At 43.6% G+C, this 19,345-nt stretch overlaps 3 protein-coding genes across 12 annotated transcripts in view; 2 read left to right on the forward strand and 1 right to left on the reverse strand.

The window, feature by feature from the left end:
* Positions 1–501: 501 nt before the first annotated feature.
* On the reverse strand, positions 502–3,707 carry METTL1 (methyltransferase 1, tRNA methylguanosine). The gene is made up of 6 exons (XM_079139177.1): positions 3,576–3,707; positions 2,740–2,903; positions 1,641–1,825; positions 1,438–1,551; positions 1,186–1,287; positions 502–1,023 (listed from the first exon to the last, which is right to left on the reverse strand). The coding sequence occupies exons 1-6, from the start codon at positions 3,686–3,688 to the stop codon at positions 868–870; spliced, it is 834 nt and encodes a 277-aa protein (XP_078995303.1). The 5' UTR covers positions 3,689–3,707; the 3' UTR covers positions 502–867.
* Positions 3,708–3,747: 40 nt separating this feature from the next.
* On the forward strand, positions 3,748–12,164 carry EEF1AKMT3 (EEF1A lysine methyltransferase 3; the record flags this gene model as incomplete). The annotated part of the gene is made up of 4 exons (XM_079139176.1): positions 3,748–3,974; positions 4,283–4,508; positions 4,635–4,746; positions 11,679–12,164. 4 exons carry the CDS (start codon positions 3,748–3,750, stop codon positions 12,068–12,070), a joined length of 957 nt encoding a protein of 318 aa, XP_078995302.1. The 3' UTR covers positions 12,071–12,164.
* Positions 3,882–19,345, forward strand: part of TSFM (Ts translation elongation factor, mitochondrial) — a 32,035-nt gene continuing 16,571 nt past the window's right edge. For 4 of the 10 annotated variants that reach the window (XM_079139166.1, XM_079139174.1, XM_079139170.1 and 1 more), the window contains exons 1-5: positions 4,636–4,746; positions 13,791–13,959; positions 14,210–14,383; positions 14,957–15,085; positions 15,802–15,924. In XM_079139166.1, the coding sequence (XP_078995292.1) occupies positions 13,903–13,959; positions 14,210–14,383; positions 14,957–15,085; positions 15,802–15,924 (483 nt within the window). In that variant the 5' untranslated portion in view covers positions 4,636–4,746; positions 13,791–13,902. Of the gene's footprint in view, positions 3,975–4,635; positions 4,747–13,782; positions 13,960–14,209; positions 14,384–14,956; positions 15,086–15,801; positions 15,937–19,345 lie in introns of those variants that run through there. The other 6 variants (XM_079139173.1, XM_079139165.1, XM_079139171.1 and 3 more) reach the window with 4 other exon arrangements.

Raw genomic sequence — 19,345 nt, forward strand, 5'->3', positions numbered from 1 at the left:
GAAATCTGGGGTTTGAGGAACAAAAAAGAAAGAACTTTTTGCTCTGGATTGTTGGATAGAGTAAAGGCTTGATGCATGCTCTGAACTCCTATTGGACTCAGTCTCCTTGTGGGGCAGCTATCTGGTCAATTTCCCTTTTCCACTTTTAGCCTTATAATTCACCATAGTTTAGATCCTCACTCCTTACATCTCACTCCCCTTGCCATCAGTGTCTGGCATTGTGCCAGTCAGTCAGCTCTGAAGTTCTGGAATCAAAGGTCTACATGGAAAAGGAGAGGGTCTCCACCCCCTCACCCCCAGGAATTCTCCAGAGACAGCAACAATAAAGGGAGTGGAGATTGCCCAGGTCAAGTGTTAGGCAGGGAGAGGATGGGAGGAGGCACATGATACACAACCTCCCCAAGCCTTTCCTGAGAAATAGCAGCATGGGCATGTGTGAGCGCAGGCGCGCACGCGCATGCATGCACACACACACACACACACACACATTATTCCCCAGGACTGCAAAGTAAACACAAGTGGACAAGTAATTTAAGCTGAGTAAAGAGTTTAGACAGTGGGACATTGCATTCTTCACTCTAGCTGAGGAGAGACCCCACAAGGAGAAGGGAGTATTACAGGGAACAAGACCCCGCACCCTTCCAAAGTTCTCCTATGGTCCAAGGTCCTTTGTCCTTCCCAGTCATCTGCTTTTGCTTTCTGCTGGCATTGAAGGAATGAGAAAGTGAGAAGAGCTGGGGTAGTTGTGAACACAGGCACCTCCCCAACTTCTTGGAGCCCAGTCCCACCAGGTTCACCAGGCCCCAAAGGGCCTGATCTTCTTTCCTGTCCCTGGAAGATGGGGTCCAGCTAATGCAGGGTAGGTATTCAGTGACCAGGCAGGGTAGGATTGGGGGTCATTGTCTGGAGGGTGGGATCCTGTATTCTTCGGAAGATGGCTGGGAAATTCTTTCCTCCATTGCGTAGAACTTTCTTTCCCTCCTCTGTTGAGGTTCCTAGATGTCCTATAATGGGATCTTCACTCTGGAAGAAGGAAGGGTTCAATAAGTCTGTGCCCACCTTTCAGACTCCCCCAGATCCCCAGATTCCTGTCCCATCCTCCTGGTCCTGACCTGGGTCCAAAGAATATAGAAGCACTCTGGAAAGGGCCTGCTTCCTTACAATTTCCCCAGGCCCCCTACTTACCAGCTCCTCCAGAGGCACACGCTCGAACAGGGGATGGCCTTCAAAATGGGTGCACATCCAGTGGTGTAGCTCCAGCACATCAGTTGTGGTATATACCAGCCCCTGCATAGGCAAAATCAGCCTAGACAGGAGCTGCATGCAACTGAGCAGCAAAATGATGGGAGTGATGATGGAAGTGTCTAAATGCATTTCCAATTAATTCTTAGTGAAGATTCCAAGTAAGCCACTCACCCCTCCTCCCTCCCAACTCACCCCAACTCTTAGCACGTAGGCATATTCTGCCAGCAGTGTGGGACTGATGATTCGCCACTTGTGCTTCGTTCGCTTGAAATGTGGGTCAGGGAAGAGGAAGAACATCTTTGTCAACTGTAAGACAGACAGGCACCAATAGGGTTGAGACCTGGCTTCCAGGCCTGGCCTGCCTACCAGCCTAACCCACCAGGTCCCCTCCCCACCTGGCCCTTGTGGAAGAAGTTAGGAAGATGCTTCATGGCATTACTACGGAGACAGGCGATATTCTGGAAGCCACCTCCAGGAGCTGTGCGTAGGGCCCGAATCCGGTCTTGTACATAGTCTGAGACCTTCACACGTATCTCCAGACCCAGAATCAGAGTGTCTGGGAACAGTGGTGATAGCTCCACTGGGTACAGAAATAGCAATAGGATCATCAACCTCATACTATGGGAATTCAGCGGGGTCAACAGAGGAAAGGAGGACTTGATCTGCAACTGTCAAAATCAAGAGTAGGTATGGCATACCTATAAAGATCATTCTCTGGTGGAGGTGAGGTGGGGAGATACAAAAATTGTCATCAGGATTACAATTGGAAGGCTGAGAGTACATATACAATTTGCACTTCCTTTAGCATTTTCACAGTGATTTCACACATGGTCTCATTAAATCTTTTTTTTCCTCAGTTAATCTTTATAAGACTTTATGGTAGAATGTGAAGATGAGGACTCTAAGGGCCAAAAGTGCTCAAGATCATAGAGCTAAGAAGGAGTAGGTTGGAACTTGAACCAGGGTTTTCTACCTCTAAGTATCATGTCCTTCTCCCTGTCAGGCTGTTATCTGTATGGGAAGATCTAAAACTAGACCTAAAACTAGAAATGCATACCTGAAACAACACAGATAATATAAGAGGAACCCAAAAACATGAGCATGGAGAAGAAAGAATGTGACTAGTGAAGGTGGGGTGGGGGTTGGGGAAAGCGGTGGAATCCCCAAGAAAGACAGTTCAGGATCACTGGCCATAGCAGCTAATCTCTGACGCTTGTGCTGACCAGCTCACTGATCCAGCACCTGGCAGGTGAAATGGGGCTCATGTAGGGACTGAGGCCAGACAGAACAAATGAAGTTCTAAGAGGCATTTCAGGTGACCTACTCCCTTCTCCAGGGCAAAGGCCACACATCCAGAGTAGAAGGGAGGTGGGAGGCCCTCCACACTGATGTCACCAATGTCTGGAGGGGAAAGGTCACCTGTAGCCCCCATCAAACCTGCTGAGATGGCAGAACCTAGGCCTCTCCTCAATCCAGAGAAAGAGCCAGTGTTACCTAACAGGCCACCATAGCCACAGCCTATGTCTGCGAACTCCACTTGGGCCTGAGTTCGCTGTTCTTTCTTATCCTTTGGGTCATCATGGCTCTGATTTTGAGTGAGTGGGGCGAAGAACTCTGGGTATAGCTCAGACCAGTCCATTTCCTCTGGCTTCACAGGGCTATTGGAAAGAAGGCATAAGACATGTAAGAAAGTTGATCATACCATTTTTCAGAAGTGGTATTGCATGTGCGTGGGTGGGTGTGGGTGGAAGGTGGGTGGAGGAGGGTTTTTCAAAAATTCTGTAACACTGGGCTCTAGGAGGCACGATGGAAAGCCCCCTCACTCCCAATGTGAATCACAGGCCCATCATGAGACCCAAAATTGCTGACCTGCCCATCTCCACTTCTGGAGTTGATATGACCCTGACTGGGCAGCTCTCCTTTTTGGGACACAAGTTCCCCTTCTCCCAGTGACTGACTAAGGCACTGAGATACTCCTAGTTTGTGTGCTCTGCAGAGAGAGGGTAAGATAAGGAGTGTAGGATTGTGTATATCTTTTTTTTTTTTTTAATCCATCAAACAAAACTGAAAGATGGAAACGACAGCCTGCTTCTTCACTCTAGTTTCGGTAACTCTCTTCCCAGATTTGGCACCGCTACTAGGACGCCAAGCGCTCTTTCAACTGACCAACTCAGCCCTGTGCCAAATCTCTGATTCACCCCCAACTGACGTCAACCAGTCGGTCCTCCTGGGTCGATCCCAAATCCTCCCGACAATCCCAGCACAATTACTCTCCCGGGCTGCTTGGAGCATTCTGCCCTCTTTCCCTTCCCCCTGCCCCTCTTGCTCACTAGCACAGCGTATGATCCGCCATGGGGTTGGAGTGGGCACGTTGCCGGTAGTAGCGCTTCTGAGGCTGCGGGGCCTCAGCTCCCACTGGGTTCCCAGTTTCTACTCCCGCCATGATGCCGGGTCGCGGTTTCACTGAGTCCACGTGGGGACCGAGGCCCGAGGCGCAAGATAATGACGCAATCTGCAAGCCGCGAGCAGGTCTCGCCCCTTAAAGACCCAGGAGCAAATTTGACAGGACTGAGCAGGGAGGACCACAAGGGTCGAACGCCGGAGGTGACCTCCGCACCACTGGTTTCTAAGTTGCTTGGCAAATCCAGTCTCAGGCCATCCTCTTCTCTTGGGTTGTTTCTGCGTGGTCTGGTTGCCATGCTGGTTGCAGGTACTTGTGCACCCCACAGGTAAGAGGAATCTGGGAGCCTCGTCTCCTACGGTGGAATCAAGCACGTTTCTCTTTCCTCTCCCTGGTTCCGAGACATCTGGTGGAGATATATATATATGTATATATATATATATGTATATATATATATATATCTCTTCTACGTGGGTCCTGTTGGATATAAACTAGGGACCAGGGCAGGAGGGGTAGCTTCTCGTTCCACCTCCAGGAAGTCCATCCGGAGAAAGGAGGGCAGACTCGGGGAGGCGGGGCTGGATGCCACTGGGAATCTGAGACTCCGGGCGGCCCTCAACCTCTACTCCGCCACAGACTAGGGATCCGAGCACCCGCCGTGGCGCCGGGGTACAATCTTGGCCGGATGGCGAACTGCCGCCGGGATCCTGAATCAGAGCCGGAGTCAGTGTTCCCTCGCGAAGTCGGGCTCTTTAGCGACTCTTACTCGGAGAAAAGCCGGTTCTACTTCTGTGGGCATGTACTGAGCATCACGCAAAATTTTGGGTCTCACCTCGGGGTGGCCGCAGGCGTGTGGGATTCGGTGAGAAAAGGGTTACGCCGGTTGAGGGTACCTGGGAGGTCCCGACCCTGGATTCACAATCTGCCATATGGAGCCATCTCCGTCATTGTCTTTTTTCTCCACCGCCCCCCCGCCCCCAATCAATAGGCTCTGAGTTTGTGCAACTATTTCGAGAGTCAAAATGTGGATTTTCGAGGCAAGAAGGTGATCGAACTGGGCGCAGGGACGGGCATCGTGGGAATCTTGGCAGCGCTGCAGGGTGTGTGAGCTGGCATTGCGGAGGGAGGGTTTGGGTAACCGGAGTGTGGAGAAATCCCACTTCGTGGATTCTTGGGAGAGGGCAGTGCTTTGGATTCAATTCAGTCCCTTCTTTTTAACAACCCCGACCCGACCTGCATCCTGCCTGCTTCTGCGTCGCAGAAAGCGCTAATTGACTGTCAGAACACCCAGGATGGTGACATTCTGACATTAGAGGGCAAGAAATAAAAATTGGGCAGGTCTTATAGAAGTCGTTTTCCTTTTTTTTTTTTTTTTTTTTTCTTTTGTGGTACCGGTAATCGAATTCAGGGGTGCTTAATCACTGAGCTACATCCCCAGTTTTTTCTATTTTGTATTTTGAATTTTGATACAAGGTCTCAATTTGCTTAGGACCTCCCTATATTGCTGAGGCTAACCTTGAACTTGGAATCCTCCTGCCTGAGCCTCCCCAGTCACTGGGATTACAGGCATGTGCCACCAAGCCCACCTGTTTCTTTTTGCTCTCTGTAATTTCATGCTCTCTTTAATTTATCACTTAAAATTCCCTTTGGGCAGGGCATGATGGCCCATGCCTGTAATCCCAGTGACTGAGGAGGTTGAGGGAGGAGGACTGAAAGTTCAAGGCCAGCCTTAGCAATTTAGTGAAGCTTAAGCAACTTTGCCAGACCCTGTCACAAAATAAAACATAAAAAGGGCTGGGGGTGTGTGGCTCAGTGATAAAGCACCCCTGGATTCAATCCCCATTACCAAAAAAAAAAAAAAAAAAAAAAAAAAAAAAAAAAAAAAATCCTCTTTGGCTTGGATATGGTCTTCTGTCAAAATGCATATGTGGAGGTATCATGTAGGAACATGACCCGTGGGTATTAAATCTCATGAATGCATATGTTAGATTCCTTGGGTGTTTGGGAAGTGGGAGTAGGAATTAAGCATGGCAGACTTGGAAAAGGAAAGGGTAAGGAAAAGTTTGTTTTATCAAGAACCAGAAACTAAAAAGAGTCTTTTATAATCTAAGGATCATACAAACCCTATACTGAAAGCACTTATTTAAAAACTGTTTGTTTGTTTGTTTTGGCATTGGGGATTGAACCTAAGATGCTTAACCACTGAACCACATCACCAGCCCTTTTTTATTTTTTTATTTTGAGGAAAGGTCTTGCTAAATTGCTGAGGTTGGCCTTGAATTTGCAATCCTCCTGCCTCAGCCTCCCAAGTTGCTGGGATAACAGGCATGGACCACTATGCCTTCCCCAAAGGGAATTTTAAGTGACAAATTCCCCATGAAATCACAGAGAGCAAAAAGACAAACTAACTGCTGGGCTTGGTGGCACATGCCTGTAATCCCAGTGACTGGGGAGTCTGAGGCAGGAGGATTCCAAGTTTGAGGTCAGTCTCAGCAATTTAGTGAGGCCCTAAGCAACTCAGCAAGACCCTGTCTTTAAATAAAATACAAAAAAGGGCGGGGGCAGGGAGGAGTTGGGGGATGTAGCTCAGTTTTTAAGCACCCCTGGTTTCAAACCCTGGCACCAAAAAAACAAAACATTCATGAAGTCATGCAAATTAGCATGTCTTTGTTCATAAGGACAAAATTAAGTTTTGAATGTGTCAAAATGCATTCTACTGTCATGTATAACTAATTAGAACAACAACAACAACAACAACAAAACAAAAACAACTAGGCTTGGGGAGCCTAGTTAAGGTCCCTACATTAAGGGAAGTCTTCCCAGAGGCAAGCGTTCCTTCATCCAACCTGTATTCCAAGTTCCATAGTGCCAGAAATCATGCTAGGTATTGGGAATTCGACAGCGATTTCCTCTCCCTAAGGAGCTTGTGGTTTAGTGGAGAAAATGGGGTAAGATGCTACTGTTCAAGAGCTATGGTGAGGTATGCGCAAAGCCAGTGAACTTGCTCTGGCCATGTCTTCCTTGATTCCCTGAGAATCCATCAGGAGGAAGCTCTGTCAGGTGAGGAGGAGATGGACATTGTGAATAGAGGAGGCTCTAAAAACCAGGGAACGTCAATAGCAATTTTTCCATGAAGGATGAATGGGTAAGAGTCAGGTAGTTATATGAACATGGGAGAAAAAGCCATGCATATAATGGGAACACTTAACTTCACTTGCTACCAAACTGGCTTCTTTGCCTTTGATCCCTATTTACTTGCCAACTCAGAAATCTGAGTTTATTTATTTATTTATGTATTTACTTATTTACTTTTGGCATTGGGGACTGTACCCAGAGGCACTTAACCACTGAGCCACATCCCCAACCCTTTTCATTTTTTATCTTGAGACTGCTCCCTAAATTGCTTAGGGCCTCTCTAAATTGATGAGTCTGGCCTTGAACTTGCAATCCTCCTGCCTCAGCTTCCCTTGCTGCTGGGATTACAGGTGTGTACCACCACACCCAGCTCTGAGTGTTATCTTGTCTCTTTCCCTTTCCCTTCACTTCCTTGTAATCAGTCAGTCCTTGAATTATATACCCTTAGCACTTCCACAGTTATCTGCTCTTCTTCCTACCATGTTTTGTTCAGGCCATTACCATTTCTTGCCTGAAAAGCCTTCATACTTCCCCTCAGGAAAGTATGGGGAAGATTTTGTGATCCTCCCTCAGGCTTCCCCATCTTGGTGAATCAAACCACCATCAACCCAGTCTGCCTAGATATCACCTTTGACATGTCCCTGTTTATCACCCCCATATCATTATTCAAGTCCTATTGATTTTATCTCCTAAAAATCTCTTGAATTTTCTTATGTTTTTCCATCTTCACTAACAGCTTCTCAGTCCAAGCCACCATCACTTGCTTGGACTGCTATATAGTCATACTGGTCTTCCTACATTGACTTTTTGTCCCCACTTAGACTTCTGCCCATTCTACCTGGCAGTTAGAATGACTTTCAAAAATACAAATGTAATCACACCCCACCCCAGAATTTTCAGTGGTTTCTTATTGTTTTCAGGATAGAACAAATACTTTTAGTATGGCCTCCAATGCCTTACCTCCCTCTCCAGCCTTTTTCTTTCTTCCTCTTTTTTTCTTCTTTTATCTTTTTTTTTCTTTTTTCAGTAGGGAGATACTGGGAATTGAACCCAGAGCTTTGCATGTGCTGAATGAGGGTTCTACCATTGAGCTAAATCTCCAACTCTTATTTTATTTTGACCTTGAAGTTGTGGTCCTTCTGCCTCAGCCTCCTGAGTAGCTGAGATTACAGATGTGCACCTACCTCTCCAGCTTCTTTCTGTGCCTCTCTCCCATCTGTCCTCTTTGTGCTATTGTTGGTTCCACAAACCTGCTTTCATGTTCCCTTCCTTGGGAACTTTGCACAGGTTGCGCTTTCTGTCTGAAACCCTTTTGCTACCTGGTTAATGCATATGCATTCCTTATTGCTCAGCTCAACCATCACTTCCAAGGAAAGGCTTCCTTGATAATTCCACCCCAGGTCAGTTTAGGCCCTCCTAGTACATATCCACCTGTTTCTCATTGGTCTCATTTTAAATTTGTTTTGTTGACAGGTGGGTCTTAAATGCTAGCCTATGACACTTCCCTTTTTCTGCTTATTCTTCCACTCCCCTAAACATCTGTTTCTTACTTCCTTGTTCTTCAAAACTTTAAATGCCTCTTCCACTATCATCACCCTCAGGTGATGACTTTGTTTCCTATCTCCTGATTGCTTATATTTTCTCAGAAAATGTCCACATGTTCCTGTCACAACATCTGTTCTCTTGTGTCTGTGTCTGATACATTGCCTTCTGCTTTGTTGTTGTTGTTGTTTGTGGTACGAGGGATAGAACTCTGGGGCCCTCTACCACTGAGCTACATCCCCAGCCCTTTTTATTTTATTTTAAGACAGGGTCTAACTGAGTTGCTGAGGCTGGCCTTGAATTTGTGATCCTCTGTCTCAGACTCCCATGTAGCTAGAATTACAGGTGTGCACACCACATCTGGCTGCCTTCTGCCTCTTATCATGGATGAACACACTGTGCTAGCTATAATCAAACCCTCCATTTGTCTCAAGATTCTAAATTTTCCCACCAGCTCAAAGATACTGTTCCAGCAACAGCCCCCACTATCTCCTGCATTGATTTTTCCTTCTCTCTGGGTCTTATTCTCTTCCCCTCTCTCTATATAATTATATCTATTACACATAATTATGTCCATATATCATCATGTCTATCTATACATATTTTATATTATTAGATACACATACACATAAATATGCTGTAATTTCTCTTATTTCAGAAAAAAAATACTCTGATCCTACATCTTCCTCCAGTTACCAAGCCATTTCTCTTCTCTGCTTTAAAACAAAGTTCCTTGAAAGGGTTATTGTCCACTGTCTCTGCTTCCTCCACTCCTATTCTTTTTTCCATTCATTCCAATCCAGACTTTGACTCCACCATACTCTCTATTCCAATGGCTCTAGTTAAGGTTATGAGCTTAGGGGTTGGGATTGTGGCTCAGTGGTACAGCACTTGCCTCACATGGGTGAGACACTGGGTTTGATTCTTAGCACCGCATATAAATAAAAATAAAGGTCCATCAACAACTAAGAAAATATTTAAAAAAAAAAAGGTTATGAGCTTCACTTGCAACTTCGTGTTGTTAAACCCAGGAGTCAGTCATCAGTCCACCTCGGCTGACTCTGCATTTGACATTGCCACTCCCTCCTTGAAACTTCCTTTGCTTTCTAGAGCACCACATCTGGCTTCTGCCTGCCTCACTGGCACAGCTTTCCCTTCTCTTCTTTTAGTTTCTATTCATCTTCACAACTAAAATTTTGAGTACCCAGAGCTCAAGTAGTAGTCCTTTGACCTTTTCTTTTTTCTGACTACCTCCTGAGCACTCTCAACACTTCGTGGCTTTGAGTGTCCTTTTCATGCTTATGACTATGATTCTTCCATTTTTTATCTCTACTTGTTTGCATAAATGACTATCTATTTAGTATTTATGTGGTTGTCTGATGGTCATCTCAAACTTAATGTGTCCAGAAATGATATCATAATTTCCTATTCAAACCAGCTCCTATAGCACTACTTGTTCAAATGAATAGCAATTTGGTCTTCTAGTTTGTCAGGACAAACATCTGAAAAACATCCTGAACGTTCCCTCTTTCTCTGTTATATTTCATATTCAATCTGTTGGCAATTCCTGTGGACTCTACCTCCAAAATATATTCAGAAATATATTCTTTTGATATTTGAGCATATTAAAAATATATTCAGTGGGTACGTGCCTGCAATCCCAGCAACTTGGGAGGCTGAAGCAGGAGGATCACTTTTTTTGAGGCCAGCCTGGGCAACTATAATTGCAGCAACCAGAATTCGTACTTTAAAACATTAAATCAGTGTATGCCTTTCTTCCATTTAAAATCCTTCCATAGTATCCCATATCACACAGATTAAACGCCAGATTTCTCACAGTCTTCTTATAAGGCCCTTACTATGATCCAGTGCCTACTATTGTCCCCTTCACTCTCTGCTGCAGCCACTGTCTTCCCTCTGTTCCTCACCTATGTCAGGCAGCAGAGTCCTTCCTCAAGGTCTTTGTGCTTGTTGGTCTGTCACTTGGTAGACTTTACCCTGAGAGATCCACGTGATTTGCTTCATGCTGCCTTCAGGTATTTGCCCAAACATAATCTGCTTATGGAGACTTTCCCCAATCATCCAATTTAAAATTACATTCCCTGTTCTGACCCTTAAGCAGTTCTTATTCCCTTTCTCTGATTTGCATTTCACCATATCACTTATTACCATTTGACATACAGTGTATTGTATTTCATTAAAAAAAAATCTGTTTCTTGCCACTAGACTGTAAGCTCCGTGGGGAGGGGACACTCCTCTGGCTGGTCCACTCCTCTATCTCAACACCTGGCATATAGGCATATGATAAAAATGAATGAATGCATCCTTAGTACTTCCTACATCTCTTTCTATAATACTCATCATGATTATAATTAAATAATTATTTTAAATATATAGTTAGTTATTTTTGCACTATCTAGTGCATTTCTACCTCTAGAATGAAACTCAAGGAAAGCTGAGGTTCTGTTTTGCTCACCACTGTATCCCTAGCACTTCTAGTTTCTCAATTTATTGAATGAATGCTTTCTGAAATGCTAATCTGATCTTCACCCTGTTTCTTGTCTTTTTTTTTTTTTTAATTGGGGATTGAACCCATGGGCACTTAACCACTGAGCCACATCTTCAGCTCTTCTCAAACATTTTTATTTAGAGATGGGGTCTTGCTAAGTTTCTTAGGGCCTTGCTAAGTTGCTGAGGCTGACTTTGAACTCAAGACCCTCCTGCCTCAGTCTTTCAAGCTGCTGGGATTACAGTGTGCACCACCATGCCCAGCCTGCCTCTCATCTTAAACCCTCTTGCCCTCTTATGAAACCTGTATCTCCTTACCATGTTATGGCTCTCTTTTCTCATGTCTTGACACTTTTCTCTTCCAAAGCCTTTAAGATACAGCCTTCTTTGAACATGTCATACTCTTCTCTTGCCAGGCCTTCGTACTCACTATCCTCAGCTTGGAAAACTACACCTGACTAACTTTCTACTTGCCCTTTAGAACTCAGCTGAGGTCATGTCTTCTGGGAAGCTTTCCAGACCCCTGAAGGCAGGCTTGTGTCAGTGAGGGTGGGTGCATAGCCCATCTCCAGCTTAGTCGTGCCCAGGCTTCTGCTGACATCTGATTGTTGTGTTTGGCAGAGAGGTTGAAGATTAGCTCAGCGGGAATGTTGATGTTGTAGAATGTAGAGTAATGAGAATAGCAGTGGATAAGATGGATGTTAGGGCAAGCTAAAAGTCAAATGTGGACTTTGGGCTGTTGAGACATTGCCCTCTAGGTATTGAGGCCTCTGGACCTTCCAAGCAGGAGCCAGGAGCCCTCAGTTGGTCTCTCTGACTTGCATTTCTCCTCCTTGCTCTCTCTCAGGGGGGGATGTTACCATCACTGACCTGCCAATGGCCCTAGAGCAGATCCAGGGAAATGTCCAGGCTAATGTGCCAGCTGGAGGCCGGGTCCAGGTCCGTGCTTTGTCCTGGGGGATTGATCAGTATGTCTTCCCTGGAGACTATGACCTGGTGCTGGGGACTGACATCGTGTACATGGAGCCCACCTTCCCACTGCTACTGGGGACCCTCCAACATCTGTGTGGGCATCATGGCACCATCTACCTGGCCTCTAAGATGAGAGAGGAACATGGGACAGCAAACTTCTTTCAGCACCTTCTTCCCCAGCACTTCCAACTTGAGCTGGCCCAGCGGGATGAGGATAAGAACGTCAACATCTATAGAGCCAGGCACAGGGAACCAAGACCTGCTTGACGTCACTCCATTCCAATAAAGGAACTGCTATCTCCAAAGCTGTATCACCAGAGCCATAAACACGACGACCAAAATTAATAATAATAATAATTTCCTTGGTGTCTCTCTCTTCCCCTCTTCTTTCTATGTTCCCCCAGTTATGCTTGGGCAGATACAGGGTGGGTGTCTGCTAAGAATTCTAGAGCCCTAGAAATACTGGTTTGTAGAGCATAAAGGGGTTTTGCACAAAGGAGTTTGGAAGGGTTCCTAGGATTTTTGGAAGTAAGGAAGGTAAATGGGATATGAGAACAGTTGCCAGTCCTGCAGTTGTCTGTTTATACATAATGGACTTTAAAAAAAAAAAAAAAAAGATCTAGTTGGGCATGGTGGTGCATGTCTGTAATCCTAGCAATTTGGGAGGCTGAGGCAGGAGGATTGTAAGTTCAAGGTTGGCTTCAGCAATTTAGCAAAATCCTGTCTCAAAATAAAAACCAAGGGGCTGGGGATGTAGCTCAGTCATAAAGTGTCCCAGTATCAAAAACAAAACCCCAAATCTAAAATATATGGAGGGTCCCCCCACCCCTGAAGAGCTGGGGATAAGCAGCAGAGCTCTCTTTTGGGCTGTAACTTCTTTATCCTTTTCAGAGATGGAGCCCTAATCTCAGAATCATGCAATGCAGAACACTGGACTAAGTACTAGGTTCTTCTCACCTTTGTTTTTTCTTTCCAAGCTCCATTAGTCATTCTTTTCTCATGTGTTTTGCTTCATTTTTTTGTCTCTTCTCACTCTGGTTTCTCTGGTTCAGGATCTCTTTACTTACTGCTAAGGCACATAGTGACCTCCTCTGGACCCTCTGCCACCTTCTTTTGCCTTCAAGCCAGTCTGAAAACTTGCAATCTTCCAAATCAGCTCTTAGCTTCCATGGCTTGTAGAAGCAAGAACAAACTCCTTTGCTTGGAACTTCCATCTAATCCTAAATTACTCTTTTTTCATTTTCTATTCTTTTCCTACATGTATTGGGCCTCTGACCAAATTATAAAAGGTCTACTCTTCCTTCTCTAAATCCATACTTGGGTTCCTGACTTCTATCCTTTATGATGATTCCCTGCCTGGAAGAACTATTGCTATCTGTCAAAAATCTTACTCTCTGCCTCTTTCCTGAAAATGTTTTTCAACTGCTATTTGAATGTGATTTTTCCCCTCTGAGATCCTTTAACTGTTCATTTTATGGGACCTTACTTTGACTTGTGCGGAGATTTGTCTGATCCTTATTTTCCCACTATGGGATTTCCTTGGAGAGTAGAACTGTGGTTTATTCACGTCTAATTCCATGAAGCTTAGCACAGTTCCCAGCACACAAGGGTTACACAGATATTTTGCTCAGTTAACAAATAATTACTAAGTTTATTGGAGTTCTACCCACCTACGGGCCTCAGCGAGTCGTGGGTCATAAATGGATAATGAATACGAAAGTACATTGGAAATAAAAAAAAAAAAAAACAAGTTTTAACCACTCGTTTTTTTTTTTTTTTTTTTAGGTTTTTTTTTTTTTTATTGTAAACAAATGGGATACATGTTGTTTCTCTGTTTGTAACCACTCGTTTTATACTATTATTTTGTAACACCTTTATCCCTTGGTTTCTTTTATTTTTCCTGTGGCGGGTAACTCCCCGGTGAAGTGTCTGGATCTATATGTTTCCATAAGCCGAACCAAGGCGATTGTGTCCCTCCTGCCAGCAGGTGGAGCCCCCTTGTTTGCCACGTCCTGGGGGAGAGTTTTGACCCTTCCGCCACGCCGTAGTCGGTCGCTTCACCTGTGCGTCAGCGGGCGGGAGTGAGTTAGGCTAGAGAGATGTCGCTGCTACGGTCACTGCGCTTGTGCCTGGACGCGCGGACCGGGGGCCTCCCGGTGAGGACTCCTGGCCCGGGTGGTGACTCTGCCTTCCTTGCGCCTGGAGCGCACGCCTTACTTAGCCCAACCCGCGTTCGACTCGGTTCCACCTCCTCCACAGGCATTGACTCTTCACTGTCCAGCCCTGTCACTGCCCTTTCCACATCTCCCCAGCCCTAAGGCCGCCTCGCAGCTGGTGGGCTCTCCTTCCTCTCCCCGTGTCCTAGCTGCTTCCGGATTCTCATCCCTGTCTTCTTATCCGCTCCAGGCCGGGTCCCTTCTGCTTCAGTCGCTCCAGCCATGGCACACCATTCACGCAGGGTCCTGGCTGTCTTCCTCGGCCTCCAGAAAGGATCTCCTTATGAAACTGCGGCAGAAAACCGGCTACTCCTTTGTAAATTGCAAGAAAGCTCTGGAAACTTGCGGCGGAGATCTCAAACAGGTGGGAAGGGGATGCAGGGTCAGGTATTAGGGTTCGACTTCAGTTTGTTGGAGAGGGATACTGGGGAGCATAGGTAAGACCTGATGAATGGTGGTCCATAAAGGCAGAAACCTAGATGGAATTCTAGCTTAAACAACCACCTCAGCCTTTGTCTTAGTGGGAAGCAATCGAATCAGGATCCCAGGGTTAACAAACCCTATACCATGCAAGACTGCTATGGTGTTTTCTGCTGCATGGACCTGTGTGTGCTTTGGCGTCAGACCCTCTAGGACTCAAATTATGGCGCCTTCACACTAATACTTTGTGGACATTTAAATTAATCTTTCATAGTTGAGTCATTCTTGTCTGTATAATGAAAATAATACCATCTTCTCCGTAGGGTTGTGAGGATCAAACTTAACCAGAGCATCAGTTTCTGCAATGTCTATATTCAGCATTTAGTGGTACACTGCCACTAGAATAAAACAATTTAGAAGAAGCAGAAATAATCAGGGAATTGAACATATTTTAGAACACCATTCAGTTCTAAATTCTGTGACTTCATCATCTGCCCTTTTTCTTTCCAATTTATAGGCAGAGATCTGGCTTCACAAGCAGGCCCAGAAGGAGGGCTGGAGCAAAGCTACCAAGCTCCATGGGAGAAAGACTAAAGAAGGCCTGATTGGGCTGCTGCAGGAAGGAAATACTACTGTATTAGTAGAGGTGAGTTGTTGAAATTTCACACATCAGTGTAAGGCTTGTGGTTGACCTTTTGCATTCTTAAATAAGAAATTTGTTTGCTAATCATAAAGGGTATTTGGAGTTAAACTTGAAAGACCTCAGTGATTAGCTATAGATTCATTTAAGTATAGAAAAGCACAGGTATGTTGATGACAAATAGCCTCCTAGTCTAGAATATTAGTCCTAAATGTGAGCTAGTACAGTCTGCACCTTGTTATTGTTTTCTGAAACAATTAGATTTTAAAGTAGTAATTATATTAATTAGTTGATAGTAGAGAATATCTGTTTTAGAGGAGATGTGGGGGCCTTAGCTAGTGAAGAAGTAGATGCAAATTAGTTTAGAGTAAGAAAAAAGGATAAATAGGGTGATAGCAAATGTGGTTTACAGTTGAAGGAGGCTGGAGAAATGAGGTGTTTATGGTGTGCAACCAAAGGCGGGCAGTCAACTTGTAGTGAGCCTTTCAGAACATCATGGAACCCTCTCTGAATGTGCACGTTCATGCTAACTCATTAGTACAGAAAGAATCACTTCATTAGTTTCTGGCCTCAAGTGAGAGGAACTGCAGCTTTAAAACTCTGGGGTCATTTATGATGAGTCTGCTGATGATTCTATCAACATCTTGGTTCTGCACAACCTAAGGACACTTTTGGAAACAATTGGTAAATAACTTATACAACAACATCATTTATCCCTACAGGTAAACTGTGAGACAGATTTTGTTTCCAGAAATTTAAAATTTCAACAGTTGGTCCAGCAAGTAGCCTTGGGAACCATGTTACATTGTCAGAGCCTAAAGGATCAACTCGCCACATACAGTAAAGTGAGTTTGAAGGTTGTCTCCTACATGCTGCATTTGTTCCTTTTTGGTGCTGGGGATTGAGTGTAGGGTCTTGTGCATGCTAAGTATATTTCTACCACTGAACTAGATACCCTGCCCCTGCTGCTCCCCTCCCTCACCCCCCAAAACTCTGGTTTCACTCTCTTGCTTCACATTTCTGCTTAAATGTTATCTCTTTGAGGGAGGTTTAGTTCCCTTTTGTTTTTCTTTCTCCTTATTCTGCCTTATTTAAAAATTTTTATTATAGTACCCATATGTTATATTTGTCTACTTATATATTGTGTGTCTTTCTCTATAGAATGTAAGCTACACGAATTTGTCTTTTCACTGCTCTATCTTTGGTGAAAGAGAAGTTGGGGCAGCATTCAGTTGAGGCTTAGTAAATCTTTGTTGAATGAATGAATGAATGAATCAATGGCCATTGGTTGGAATCACCCAAGTTGAGTGAAACCATCTGAGGCTTCCTGTTCAGAAATGGGGAAAGTCCTATGGAAAGTGTTTCCAAGTAGGGAGATTGGAAAAGGCACAATTCGAGAGAATAATCATATTTTTTTATCCATAGAAGGGTAAAAGAAGGAACTAATCAGTCTGCCTTTGATTCAGTGTTATTGTCATGACAAAAACAAACCAACCACTCGATCACAACATTTTTGATGTGTTTATTACCCCTTTATTTATTTTTTTTATATTTATCCTTCTCTTTAGATTGTGTGGTAAATGTTAATTATTACAACATTAAAGAGTGATATTAGATAGGTTTGGTGACGCACACCTGTAATCCTAGCAGCTCAGGAGGCTGAGGCAAGAGGATCACAAATTCAAACCTTGGTTCAGCAACTTAGTGAGGCGCTAAGCAACTTAGTGAGACCAGTCTCAAAATAAAAAATTAAAAAGGGCTGGGGATGTGGCTTAATGGTTAAGTACCCCTGGGTTCTATCCTTGGTACAAAAAAATCAAAAAAAATATGAGAAACGTATGTTAAAATTATTATTTGGGGGGGTGGGTGGGTGCTAGGGATTGAACCCAGGGCATTATATAGGGTAAGCTGGTGCTTTACCCTCAGTCCCCTCCCCCTTTTTTCAGTACTGGGATTGAACCCAGAGGTATTCTACAACTGAGTTACATTCCCAGCTTTTTTATTGCTTTTTAAAAATTTGAGGCAGGGTCTTAAGTTGCTGAGACTGGCCTCAAACTTGATCTTCCTGCGTCAGACTCCCAAGTAGCTAGGATTACAGGCATGTTCCACTGTGCCTGGCTGACAACACCAGTCCTAATTTTTTTTTTTTTTTAATAATTGTATTGCCTAGATGGATCACTTGAAGTATAAATTCTTATCCTTTTTAGGGATGTGGGTACTGGGGATTAAACTCAGGGTCTCACAAATGCTAGGCAAGTGCTTTGCCACTGAGCTATGCTATGAGCTATACCCCCATCCCCATTAATTCTTTTTTTGGGGGAGACAGTATTGGAGATTGAACCCAGGATGCTTCAACACAGCTACATCGCTAGTCTTTTTATTTTTTATTTTGAGATAGGGTTTGCTAAGTTGCTGAGAATCTCACCAAGTTCCTGAGGCTGGCCTCAAATGTGAGATCCTCCTACTTTAGCCTCTCAAATTGCTAGGAATACAGGTGTGTACCACCAACCTCGGACATCCCCCTAAATTCTAATCTTCATTTTTTTTTTCTTTTGGTCTAATTTTTTAAAAACTTGTATTTTGAAAAAAATTCAAGCTTGTATTAAAGTTTTCAGTATTCTGTGATAAACTCCAGTGTACTATTTGTTCAGATCACCATATTTTAGCATTTTACTGTGTTTGCTTTAATTCTTTATATACATATTATCCTTTTTTTTTTTTTTAAATCCTTTTATGAGTATGTTGTGGACATCAGGACCATTTATTACATGGACATTTTAGAAGACTACAGAGCAGTTTTGTATAATATCCTTTAATTTTACCTAAGGTGCCTTCAGATTAGACTCAGAAAATATTCCTTTTTTGTAGGAATATCAAATAGTATTTTTCTCAGGTTACCATGTGACAAGGCACATAGTGACTGTTGGGTTCATTATTGGTGATGTTAACTTTGATCTCTTAGTTAATGTTGTATTTAGCAGGTTTCTCCACTGTAGTTGCCACATTCCTCTTTGTAATTAACAAAATAATATGTATGAGAGATTCTCGAGACTCAAATGTTTCTCAAAAGACTTTTGGCTAATGCTGGTTTTAGGATTCATTGATGATTCTTGCCAGGATCAGTTTTTACTACAATGGTCATTTAATGGTTATTTTTCTCTTATAATTTCTTCTGTACGCAGTAATTAGTTGTATTCTATCATTAGAGTTTCCCCCTCTTTCCTCTTTTTTAATGATTTACTTAGTACCAACATTGACTCATGGATTCTTATTTTAATTTTTTAAATTTTAATTATTTTTGGATTACTGGGGATTGAACCCAGGGCCTTGCAGATGGTAGGCAAGGCCTCTACCACTGAGCTCAAATTATGAATTTGGCCTTTGCAAGCCAAACCTGTGCAAACTGTCTCTAGTGTCCTTCTGATATGTCTATCATTTTCTGAATATTTCCTTCTTTTTGGCATAACACAATATTCTGGGTTTATGTTGCACTTTCCTTGCCCCAGCCGTGGAATTGACCACCTCCAGGGAGTCCTTGTCTTTTTAATAGGGGAATGATTTTTAGAAGCCAAGGTCTGTAAGTTAGGTATGCTATTTCTATTGAGATGTCATTGTTTCTCTGTTCGGAATATCAATTTGAGTTTGTGTGCTTCACTTCTAATCCAGCACTATAGGATTCTTTCTCCAATCTTTGTGTCTTCCTTCTCTCATATTGAGAAAGCTGCCTTCCATCAACTTCAGTGTTACCTACATACTCAGTGTTATAATGTATACAAAACTGTTTAAGAGTTGCTACATCTGACTACTATGAATAACAAGACAACTAAGGATTTCAAGATTTCTTTGTAGTTCTTTTTGTTTATACATTGAAGTAATATGGTCAAAGGACTGTTTTGAAAGTTACTCTGATTAGTGATTGTAGCAGGGATTGTATCCAGGAAAGCTCTGCCACCAAACTACATTCCAAACCTTTTTAAAATTCTCCTTTGAGAGTGTCTCACTAAGTTGCCTAGGCTGACCTGGGGTTTGTGACCCTCCTGTCTCAGCTTCCCAAGTGGCTGGGATTATAGGTGTGTGCTACCATGCCCAGCAATGTTGTCCCCTCCTGCTTCTGTGAGGCTATGTTAGTCATTTGAAATACAGTTGGAATTTTCTGTTTGTTTAGTCAGTTTTTGTTTTCATCCCCAAATCCTTGTTGATTTGATTTGATTTTTGAATATAGAAAACATTAACAAAGTTCCAAAAGTTTAAAGTATTAAAAAAAAC

Source organism: Sciurus vulgaris, assembly GCF_902686455.1.
Source record: "Sciurus vulgaris genome assembly, chromosome: 5".
Classification (NCBI taxonomy): Eukaryota; Metazoa; Chordata; class Mammalia; order Rodentia; family Sciuridae; genus Sciurus; species Sciurus vulgaris.